Source organism: Atheta coriaria, unplaced genomic scaffold, assembly GCF_025399875.1.
Source record: "Atheta coriaria isolate IRGN ID8LTWV9N9 unplaced genomic scaffold, Caltech_Dcor_3.1 hic_scaffold_6_pilon, whole genome shotgun sequence".
Classification (NCBI taxonomy): domain Eukaryota; kingdom Metazoa; phylum Arthropoda; class Insecta; order Coleoptera; family Staphylinidae; genus Dalotia; species Dalotia coriaria.
In genome coordinates, this window is record NW_027045448.1 from 10338911 (window position 1) to 10351893 (window position 12983).

The following is a 12983-nucleotide window of genomic DNA, read 5'->3' on the forward strand; positions in this document are numbered from 1 at the left end:
TCACTTTACATCCGAGTACCTAACTAACGGTTCGTCATAGTGCCGATGCGCCAGGACCTCAGGAAGCCAGCAGTGCCAACTTGTAGTAAACACATAAGCAACGACATGCGGGACATTTACGTGTGTTATATGTTAGTAGTTATACTATTATATATAGTGCAAGGGTGTGCACATTGGTGCAAGCCAAAGTATGAAATGTCAAACGGCTCTACTTAAAAACAATTATAAAGCATGCGCGGCATAAACACTGCGCTAAAGTTAGTTTGTCAAGTTTCAGTTACAACGATCAATAAGAAACTTGCAAGAAACACGCCTATCGCGTTTCATAGGATGAAAAAATATGCTTTCATCTAACATCTTTATATTTTATAGAGGTTTTAAGTGAATGCAAACAAATTGAATCAAATTGTCATTATGCAAACAACAATCACACATCTAATTTATCAAAACTTGTTTGCACGAGGTCACTATTCCATTATAGTCTCGCACACGTCCGGAGTGACAAGGAAACGCGACTTAAATTTATTACGCTACTTTTTGCTGTTCTCGCCAGCTTATGGCTGCAAATAAACGAGGGGTGCAAGATACATTATGACTTAATTGTTGATACAACAGCATTTTTTGTGCAAACATTTGCTTTAATTATTATCTTTTCCATTACTCACACGCACACTCTTTAGAATGATACTTGTCTGTGAAATTGCATGTGTTGCGATGATGGATAATGGTGATTATTATAAGTAGGTAAGCAGGTTTCGGATTAATTGCATCCCAAGACGTATGGTATGTCAGAAGGGTGTTTAACCAGCAACGAACAAATCCGTGTTTGAATCCAACATATCCGCACGATAATCGGCGTCTTGCGTGTTGGGCGAGGGCTGGGTTTTTCTTTCAGAGGATCGAACAAAAACACACTGGAGGAAAAACGAATTGTGTTTTGTTTTGTTTTGCCAATACACTCGGATTAATGATACATTGTATCTGTATGTAAACGTTAAAAAATGTGGGCGTTAGAAAAAATATTTTTATATTAATTAATTTATTACATATTATGAAAGAAAAATAATTATGTTGATGGATTTATGTTTATTCGTAAAAAAAATTAAAAATGAACTGAAAATTTTACTTTTTAATGTAAAAATTTTATAATTAATACCCGGAAGTCGTGAGTTGTTTATCTTATTATACAATTAGTTTATGCAAAAAACATCCCTATTAAAAATGGTTTAAATTTAAAATAAAGTAACTTATGAATGTTGAATTTTCTAGCGTAACTCATATAAATTTGCAATTAAGCGTTTGCTCCGTTTTTAAACGCTCCAAGAATAACATGCACAATCCACATGCAAGCACTTAGCGAATGCAACATAATAATTAAACCCGTTGAAAATTTCCGAGAGTAATTAATATGCATTTATGTAGATGTGTACCATTAAATATCAAATAATTTGTTTCGTCGCCTTCGTTTTCTGCACTTCTCGGCTGTTTTATAAACTGCCAACAACACAACTTTGTAACAGCTATTTGTAACGAGACAAGTTGTTTGTTGCAGTATTATGAGGAATGAAAGTGTGAAAAATATTTTAATTACAAATGGAAAACTATGCTTTTTTTGTTTGCATTTTTTTAGTATGTGAAACATTTTAGATACGCGCCGACTAGCATCATCACGGTTTTATCTGCTTTGCACTTCATGTAGGCCGTTTAGCTGACGGAAATAGCATTCGTTTGTATTACTTAACCGCGCCATTCCACGCCCGGCAAACACCAGCGCATTTCCATAAGGGAATTCATATATTCAGAATAGTTGGGCCGCGAAAACCATCCGCTCAAAGCGCGTGCATACATTCGCATGCGTTTGGCGAAATGTGCGGCGCCCTTTTGAACGCCACCGCGCGCGTACTTAGCCGCGCCCGGCGAGGAGATTATACGGTGCATAATATGGCAATAATGGCGCGGCCTGGGCTATTCCCAAAGTGTTAATAAACGAGAATCGCGAGCCGCGGCCGCCCCCGGTGTGCAGCAAACCCCCACGAGCGTCGCGTCTTTAAATTTACAACTGCCCTGCTCACTGCCACCGATCTGCCTCCTTGGAGACCACTTGCCGGCAACAAATTATAGATTTACCTTCGCCTAGCGCAACCTTTGCTCTCGAACAAAGACAATTCCGACTGAGCTCGCCAAGGTTAGGCGCCCTGTGTTCCGGGCAATAGTTTAATACGAGATTTACTGCCGCTTATACTTTAAATCCGTCTAGTTTCGGAAAGTTTTAACTTGCGCAACTATAATTTCTCAAATTACTTGAGTTTATAACATACGCAAACTTTTTTCAAACTCTTAAAATCTCAACCTACAAATTGGATTATAATGAACCTAATCGGTTTCCTCCATTATTCTCTATTCACTTCAGTTCATCAATGCACTAAATTGACTTATCCTAGACTTAAACACACAGAACACCGGTGTGCTACGTCCATTAGTATCCATTAAGTCAAGCCGAATGCGAAACAAGACTACAAACGCGAAACTCGTTCCGGATCGTTAAACAATTAATTAGTAATATAACGCATGATTCTGTAATTAACCGATTTTCCTAATAGTGCTGATCCAGTCAATCAAATAATTATCAGCGGCAAATTTACAAGTCATCAACGACGCGCAGGAAATCCACCAGTACGTTTTCGGTCGTTGGCTGCCTTTGTGAATTGCCAGCTTGCTCAAACTGCAAGTGGAATTGTGAGCTTCATCTCAATGTCGCCATTTTATCATTTCGTCAATCGGCACTCAGGACTATAACGAGACCATTTTGTTCTTGCGTACGCTTTACTTACACAATGCGCTTTGAATTTAGCTCGGTTGTAAAATGCAAAATTTAAAATAAAGCTTTTAACAAAAGCAAAGCAAAGCGGACCCTGGCATAGCAATAGAAGAAAATACATGTACAGAAAGGACGCTCATTTGAGGCCTTAAAAATCGAGTACGTTTGTGTAATAGTCGTTTCGGCTCCATTAATTCCAACGGCGTCTTTTTAAGTCCGACCGAATGCGGCGCGCAAGAAGTATGAGCATGAACAAGCGGCAAGAAATAACATCTAGGGTTTGGGCGCAAGCTGGGCTCGTGATGAGTGAGGAGTGAGCGGTAAGAGGGAACGATTTTTTCTTCATCGTCGTTTCGGCTGCCCCGGCAATCAATTTATTATTTGCACGAGCAGCTAATTATCAAGGAAAAAGCAAAGGATGGAGTAAATTAATGGCTGCTTCATTACGTTCGGGTCTTGAGTGCTTCGGGCTTTGCGTTATGTTCCATGCCAAGAGTGGAAATTGTGTTCATACAGAATTTTTACCTGAAATATTTGCAAGCAGTAGGAAACTACAATCGATAAAAAATACCCGGTGCAAGTACAAATTTGAAAAATAAAACCTTGTGTTTCAATATAATTTATGAAAACATTTCACGATTTGTATACAAATAAAATAATTGGAACTAAAATGTTTGCATAACAAGTTGTTTTCAGGCGCATGCTGGGGCTAACTATCGGCCTAACGATATAACAATAGGACATGCAGAACTGTATAACAGTCAATATGTGTTGTGCTCGACGCCGCTGTTACAGGTTACGACAGTCGGGAGGAAATTTGAACTGCAACGCGCGTCGTACGCCTGCAACATCGCGCAATTGACACAAATTGACGAATAATTGATGGTGATAGATTAATGGCAATAGGATACTGTCGCAAATGAAACAATTATGTTCGGTTTGTATTCCAAGCCGAACTTGTCAAAACTTTCTTTCAATTACTATGCAGTCATTGCGCTTGAATACGAATTAATTATGATTCGGACAATATTGTGCTTGTTAAATTTGTGTGGTTTGCAGCGTCGGTCATATTAAATGACGAGTATTCTAATTATGCAATATGTTCAATAATAACAGCTGGTGAGGCAACAAATATCAAAGTATAATTAGACTAATCACAGATCGCATTAATTAGCTACATATATTTACTATTAATAACTTAATTTTATTTGTAGACATAATTTAGTATGTACATTGTGTACAAAACCGGTGAATTTATAGTATTGCAGTAAGCTTTAATTAAATTTTATTTAAGTACTCAATTTCACGTATACTCGACTGAACTGCTTGCTACGTTGTGTTCATTCGTATTCATTGTGTACGTATAAGCCATTTCCTCAATGTGTAAAACGACTACAAATAAAAACGGTGATAAAAAGAAAAGTAACGAAATGAATAAATACAATTTCATTTTTATGCAATTTCCGCTACTACAGCTGTGACGCCACTCGTGTGTCGGACGGTCTGCACACAGTTTACAATACGAAGCACAATGAGAAAGCGGAACGCGCGCATCCACCATAATGAGGCACTTTCTATGTTCACAAATTTTCTACGCGTTGGCGAGGCACAAGATGTTCGTTTTCGACAAATTCTCACGATGTTATGATATGATCATAATGCACGACAACAATTTGCCAAATGTCTTTTGCAAATGATACAGAAAAGTACTCAATTTTACATGCGAATGGTCCGGAAGAGCAAATTACGGAAACACGCCTCAGAAAAAGAACGCAAATAAAGCGCCAATAAGAAAATGCCCAGCTCCACTGGTGCAGTTATTGTTAATGGGTATAATCAATTAAGTAGAAATGGCGTAAACTTTGTCGGCGCCATCGTGGGAAAAGTAGACGCGCATGAATTTAAGATTTCAGACTCGATAATCTCGCCGTGAGTGCGCGCTTATACGTTATCAACGCGTTTAGCGTCATAAACCAGAATGGAATGTAATAAATATCCCAGAACATTAGAGCATCATTTCCGCTTCATTTGTGAAAGATTGCAGAATTTGTTTTATCTATTTGCAGAGCGGATGCGTCAAGATGAAAGCGATCAACATTTATATTATTTCGAAATGAAGTAATTTTACTTGCATATTACCTTTCACCGGAAAATTTTCTTCATTTCTATGCGCTCATACATAAAACTAAAAATATCCAATATTTATATATGCCCAGGACGTTTCACCGTTAAACTTCTGCGTTCTAAATCCAAAGCAATCCGAAGCTGCGGTTTGCGTTGGAAAATGTGCTTCCTGTGAGAAAAACTTGGAGCACTCTAATGCCGACAGTGAATTTCCCGCTCTTCGTCATCGGCTCGTTTGGCGTTGTTGGTGAAGTTCTTCGTTGATGTTGAGATTCTCGGCTGGTTTCTCGGCACGTCGAGTGCTGTGGTCTCGGCGAGATGCGCTCGCTTCGTGCTCAAGGTGTGGGTCATTTGTTACATGTGGTCAAGTTCCCAAACTACGTGCGAGGCAAGTTAAACGTTATAATTTTTCTTTTCGCGTTGCTTCCGCTCAGTGCACCACCTGCCCGGTGCCTTCACCATATCTTCTCTTGATACTTGATGTTGGGATCTAATGATTTAAGCCAAAGGTTTAATTATCTAAATAGACCAAAAATATAAAAATAACTATTTTTGGTAATTCAGTACTAATATTACAACGACAGTGATAATACAAAATTTTAGTATTATTACGAAATGGGAGAGTAGATACGAACGCAAACGCACAGTATCTATCGACCGTGCAAACGTCTATAATAATTCAAGTAAATTTGACATCGCGACAATAGCATTACTATTCCACAATGAAGGTCATATCTGCATCGTGACGTTGCAAATCCCGGAATGGCATATATTGCAATTAATCGACGAAAAGGTATTTTAGGACAAAGGGTAAATTCCACAATGCATCGTTTGCGCGCGCGCTCCAACAATTCCTCACCCAAGTATTAATATATCATACAAACTCATACAACCAAATATAGCTAAGAATAGGCTTTGCAATTAGAATACGCTACTGAAATAAATATTGAATTAATGAACTGAATATTTAAATTCTTCTGTTGTTATGATTTTCATCATTTATAATTTAAATGAGATTTAAACAGGATTTAAAATTTAACAATGCTTTGTTAGAGAAGAATGTGTAACGTTGCTGTCAATTAAAGCGACAGGAGGTTGCCGGTGAACGCTGGCGAGCAAGTTCCCGCGGGTAACATTATTTTGTGAGAAGAACATAGATACTTCACGGATTCATCTTGCTTCGCTGCACCCTCGACCTCTTTTGTCTATCCGTTGAGAGATCCCGGGTCCTTTACAGATATACATCTTTGTCCTTTCGAGAATATGAGCAAATAAAGCAATGGTCGACTAATCGATGAGTTCTGAGTGTGATTTTATGTGAAGGCATAAATGGTGTTATAATGTTCATTCCGACTTGGTATTGATTTTATGACTTGGCAAATTTGTGTTGTGTATAACTAGGTACAACGATATGCGGAGGTTTATATTTGTTTTGTGCTTTTTGAGCATTTCTCTAGAGTGCCATTTTGAAGAAAGCTAATTAGCTGAATCGACTCATAAAATGTCAAGTGCAACAACAGATCATGAATTTAATTTTCGCTCTGGTAGCGGAAATAACACGTATATCGGGTGGAACGTGCTAGATAAAGCGTGGCGGACTGAAATTTTCGAAACGAAATTATCGACGGTCGTTATCATTCTTTTTCATCCTGATCGTATCAGGCGCGAAAATCGTATCAGAAATTGGTTCTGATGGAATGGCAGATGGGATATTTGGACACGAGCTGATTGATATTTGCAAGCACACACATACGAAATAAATTGTACCGACATTAAACATACAAAGTGTTTGGATAATTTTTTATTCTGACATTTTACTAAGTTATCTAAAAAAATGTAAAATTTTAAAATTAAGTCACTTTTTGATGTTTAATTTTGCAGTTGATTGATGTAGATTTTAGATTGAATGAAAACAGATTGTATACTTGCACTATTCGTGTAGTAGAGACATGACCAGAAAAAAAGAGTTGGAGATAAAGTAGAAAAAGTGACGCAGGATGGGTCCGCTATCCGATTCGTTACGTTTCTCGACAGGACGATAAAATCGAAACTCGGTTTTCAATTCGCCGACGGGCCCGAGTTTTTGAGAGATCGCCCTTCCGCGGCGCGGTCTCCGGGCGTAATTCAACATCATTTCGCTCATTTTTAATGCAGAGCGAACGCCGCGAGTAGACCCGAAAATTTCAAGAAACGTTGCCGACCTTAATAGACATCCGAATGGGTTTTGCTTTTTTACAATGCGACCGAACGCGTTGAAGCGCCGCCGCCGTCACTACCACAACCGCAAAACCCACAGCCGCCACCGTATGGGCGGCTCGCAAAAGCCCCACGGCGATCAAACACGCCGAGAATAAAAAAATATACACAAGTCTTGAACTCACGAACTCGAATCAATGTGATGTCACAATACAGTCGGTCGAAGTCGGCAGACACCAATCCAAATAAGAACTCAATTTTTACGTCGCTTTGACTTCTCGAGACAAGCAAAATCAAACAACGAACATGGTGAATAAAGAATAAAAGCTGAAACAATATTATTCCTTGGTATATACGTGATAGTATCAATCGTGTGAAAGCTTTTTAAATAATAATGTTTTGTTTTTTCGACTTGACGGTTACGATGAAAAAAGCGTGAGTTGTTACATTGTTAGTGAGTAACGTACTTCTGCGTCTGATTGCGATATAACACAAGTCCTGTAACACTCGTTAAAAACAACCCGACATCTCATTATTCGTTTTTTTTTCTTCCATTCCGTCAGCGCTCGCTGGCGGTGCGGTTGAAGAAGGCGGTGGTGCAGTTTTTACTTGTTTAAATCAGCGCACCCGTTGGGTTGCGCAACGAAATGAGTAAGCTCTACTCCTATACGTCTAAGGATAACACTATACGTTTGCATTTCAATTGCATTCGTCGCGTTCATTCGCCGTAATGTAACACGTACAAGACTTGCATCAACGAGTTTTCTTCTCTTGCCGAAGACAGTCAGTGTTAGATATAGTGTTATGTGTACGTCGGTGACTTCTTCCATCACTCCGACGAGTCTGCAGTGATAGCCGTCGTGTAAAGTTGCATTTTCCTCCCAGCTCATGCATGCACGGCATGCATTGTGCTTTGCGGACGCGCGCTCTGGTTGTAATGTAGATGCTGTACTCGAGTGTATTCTCTTTAGAGAAGAACCACTCGAAAAGAACAGACCACTCAACTTGACGACCTTTATTACGGGGATGAAACATTCCAATGAGACGTCTATCTCGGCGACTACGACGGCACGGGCGTCGGATCTGCACTCATCTATCTAAACCGCCTCGCGATTCAAACGTATCGATGCCACTCCAGGCGCCGGCCTACATCGCCGACGTGCCGTCGAAAGAAAGTGCACTCGATGGAATGGAGTAGTGAGTAGACATTGTATGCGCATCGTTCCTCTGCTGCCTGCTTCGCAACGCTCTTTTCGATCGAGTGCACTATGCAATATAAAGTCATTCAATTTTATTCTCTAGAACAATAGCCTTGTCTCAACCATAATAATAAGATTAAATTATCTTCAAAAATATTGGTTTTACCAAAACTAGAGTAAAGGAACTAGCTATTATATTCATATAGCTATGATATAATGATGCGGATGCATATCGAAACTACCCTAATAATGCACACCTTTTATAAATAAATACAAAATACTAGGTGTACATGAAGTAAAAGCACGTAATAATTGATGAAGCATTACCCAACGCGCTTCCGTTTTTTGTTGTGCCAACCGTTCCCGAAGCAATTCGTTTTGTATTTGTTGTATATTGCACAGCGATGCTGAATATACGCCGTTGCGCCATTTCCCAGACAGGGCGCGGGAGTTGGCGTACGAAAAGTAAAAGCGGAACAAAAACAGCGTCCCACAGCGTAAACCTGTTCGCTGCGCATGGATAATACCTACATCTAATACCCACCTACACCCACACACGGAAACCATAAACCCATTTACCCTTGCGGCGCTTTCACCTCCCAGCGCTGGCGTGCTAGCTGCAGTTTCCACACACCTTGGGCCTGCCGCGATATCAGCTAAAAACGCGAAGCATATTTCTCGGTGAAATCTGCCCAAACGAGTGTTTACTCGTTTTTACGCCCATCCATCGTTCTGCGGGCGGGTTAGGCTGGCACACAGCGGTGGTGGTTAATGCAGTTCTGTTCTGCCTTCTGTTTACTCCCCGTTCATTTTATTGTCGAATAAAAGCAATTTCGTCTGATAAATTACGGTATGAAACATTGAATGTGTATGGTCGGCGCGGTGTTGTGCCGAGTTATGGATGGTTGGATAAGGGTGTGGGAAGAGGTCTGCTCTCGTGCGGTGTCAGCTTCGAAAGGGTGGTGTATGCTTGGTAGGACATCTCCAACTGTTCCGTTGTGTATCCACGGTCGACAGTGCTCTAAATACCTGTCCACCGCATGGACTGACAAGATATTGAAGATCACAATGCTCTACGGACGCCCGACATGATAACAATTCCTCTTCTTTGACAATAACCATTTTATTGCCGAAAGCCACTGGCACACTACGAAACCGCCCATTATTGCGCTGTTCCCTCCTTGCCACCCGCAATATAGCATCGCACATTAATAATATCAAACTAGGACGTGATACAAAAAGCTTTCTCGCAGACGTGGAAACGTATAAATTCACGTCTCATATTGTTCCTAACGAATAACATCCTCGCAATACTTTTGGTAGGCGTCATTGGTATTGTTTTGTTTTTAAAAGAAATGACAACGATTGTCTTGATAAACGTTACTCAACTTGTAATAATATTTCTGAGAAAAGAAATTTCGTTAATATTAATTTTATTTCTACGTGTTTGTTGATTTGTTGTTATTGTTGCCTGTGTTGTGACCTCGTTCCAGGAAGTAATTAAAAATGTATGTTTCCTATCTTGTTTGTAGACATGATCGGATGTCGGGCGGGACGCGCCTCGTCGTTCCTGCTGCCGCTGTTGTTGGTCCTGGGTTGTATCGGCGGGAACGCTCAAGCCCTGCAGTCCTCCAGCTGCACCTTCAATCCAATGTGCCAGTGTTCATCGGACCAACATGATCTACATTCAAGAATCATTACGTCAATCGTCTGCATATCAGTTCCATTCTATAAAATGCCAAGTAAGCAATAATTTTAAATTTATAAATTTTAAAGCAGTTTTAAAATTATAATTTTGTCGAGAATATTTTCGATTCAAGATGAACTTTGCTTATTACTTTCATGTTTCTGAAACTTGGTTTAGTCTGATAATTTAATCAAGCTTGCAATATTATATAGCAAGTTCGTTTGTAGCTCTCCTTTCAGAAAGTAATTTAATCCGTTTGAAATAACTATATAATCGTACGTTAATGTAATCGATATCTCCGTGCGCCACAGTATCCGCGATTCCGATAAAAATCTTATTTCAATTTCATTGCTACATTTTGTAGATCTATGCCATTTCGGTTTTTATTTTAGTCGTAAAAGAAGAAACGCAAATGTAATTTAAGCATTAAATAATCTACATTGAGCGTTCACAAAGTAGATGTAAGGTAAAACAAATGTTGAAGATCACGTAGCACAAAAACAAATCAATGGGCTAGAGTCATTAATAACACCGCTTGATAATCAATATTACCAGCTTCTATATTTAAGCATCCGGCGATTGGGACCATTAATTAAAGCGCAAACACGTCAACAAGATCAATGAGCTCACGGTTTGGCGCAATCATGTTCATGCTTCTGCTCTCTGTTTTGTTTTGTTTTGCGGGAGCTGAAAAGAGAGCAACTCTCATTTCGAGAAACGACTAAGGTTGTTATTGAAATAAATAAAAGATATTATATGCCATAAATGTTATGGTTATGACATTTCGCCGAAATTCAAACCTAGCATACAAGCCAGACGTAGGTACGGGCTCTAACAAAATTTTAATCATCTAGATATTTTAGGGAAGTAACTTAAAATAGATTTCCATTTTGGGTAGAAGTGATTTATTCCTGAAATTGTATTTTGAAAATCATTTCCATTAAATTAACGAACATTATCGCGCCTGAGTTTTTATCAAGTAATTGCAGAACACATTCGTTCGTTCGCAAAAAATTCATCACGATTTGTTTTGCTTTCCGGAACTGCGAATTGGGGCGTACGCTTCGGATGTTTGGAAGGTACAATACGCGTATGTAAATTTGTTTTTTTGCCACTTTCTACACGCAGTAGTGAAATTTGTGGCTGTTTGCTTGGAGGAAATTGTGAAAAATGCTCGGAAATACGCATCACACATGTTTGCGCGCAAACCATTAACGGATGCTTTGCCGCCCGCGCCAAACACAACGCCCGCTAAGTAATACGGCCGGCACGATCTATTTAGGAAAGTTTTTTCATTAACGAGCGCAATGCATCAAAGCGGTAATTAATGACTTTCCATTGAAATCACGCCGGCGAGCACGACGCCCGGAAAAGAAGCACCCCCGAAGAGCGATTATTATTTTAGTTACGCCCGCGTGCTTTGTGTGGCCGCGAATTTTCAATAATGACTGGTGTCGGTTTTCGCCTACACTGCATAAAACGCCACATGCGTGTTTATGTGAGTGTGCGGGAGGCGGTTTTCGAGGCTGGGCTGGTGATGAGGTCGTTTAAAAACATTAGCGCGAATGTATTTATGTAGAACATATGCCAATGTGTTGGTTGGCGAGCTGTGGTTGTCGTAACCGAATCGCACGACTCTCTTCGAATGCGAGAAGCGCATGTAGATACAAAACCGATTCAGCATGTACCGTCGTTATTGCCACCTAGGGCGGAAATATGGCAATAAATATCCGATGCGCCGCAAAATATATATTCCAACATAAGTGAAATTGAAAATGCAAAATTGAGATTCGTCGGAAATCCAACACGTACCTCGACGACGCGACGCTACCATCTTCGGAGGCGTTGGCGGGGGCGAGGACCATTGCAGAACTACATGCATATATAACAGGCTCCTTTCCAAAAATGATATTTGGCACAATGTACTGAATCTGCGCGTTTTAGTACATCTGCAAGGCGATTCTACCGAAACTAGGCTATACATTAACTATATATGCGGGAATAGAATGTGAATGTAGCGAGGAATTTTAAATTAGGCATTTACACTTTAAATATAATTGAATATTTATTCATAACGATCACAATTGCATTATTCACATATTTTTACTACAATAGCTACCATTATACTACTATGGAAATATTTATAGATTTGCTTTATTCTGTATTTTTATTGTTCTAAAATTGGCATGTTCCGCTGAAACAAAATATTTTTGACCTGAAATTGAAACAACAAAATGCTTCCTTGTTTGCACTCTTTTTTTTCCTGTTTTGGAACACCTTTGGTCCCTGTTGAATTGTCTTTTAGTTGGATAACTCCATGGTAACATGTAAATAGGCCACGACCTCGCTTGAATGCTTACCCTTTGACTTTTTTCATCCAGCCAATAGTGCCTGAAGTGTACCTTTGATATACAAGCTTCCGTATATCATTAATTCGACGTTTATTGCACTCGCATAAAATTAAGTTTACGAGTACAAGCATTAACATAAATCAGACGCAGTCATTTGCTCAATATTGAGTCTGATTTCATATTCGCAGAAGCACATTTATTTCTAAAACTGAAAACTAATTTAATTCAGAACAGTCGGGAAATTGAAGTGTTGAACGGAAATAAAATTAGTTACATGGAGTTAATTGAAATGTTTGTAGAACGCCTACATAAATTAACATTTACAAACTTATTAAAAACTAGTTTGAGGGAGTTATGGAATTGAAAATGTTAAATGTGTTGTGGTCAACATATCAAACGAAAGGTTGAAGTATTGACATTTCCGAGTAACTCACTTTTTAAGCGAAGGGCATTTTTGACAAAGACTGATTGACACCTGTTTTCTTCGGCTATTTAATGTAGGTCTTTGCATTGGATAAAAAAGATTGATCCGCGCAGCATTCAAATCTCGGTTCTCAACTGACCCATTTCTGAATTTCGACAACTTCGTGTTAAGTCGACCTTCTTTT

General features: G+C 39.3%; 1 protein-coding gene across 5 annotated transcripts in view; it reads left to right on the top strand.

Moving 5' to 3' along the window:
• The window catches only part of LOC135794826 (chaoptin-like), a 122575-nt gene that overhangs the window by 98738 nt on the left and 10854 nt on the right, over positions 1 to 12983 (top strand). For all 5 annotated transcript variants that reach the window (XM_065306264.1, XM_065306262.1, XM_065306261.1 and 2 more), the window contains one exon: positions 9870 to 10079. In XM_065306264.1, the coding sequence (XP_065162336.1) occupies positions 9870 to 10079 (210 nt within the window). The remainder of the gene's footprint in view (positions 1 to 9869; positions 10080 to 12983) is intronic.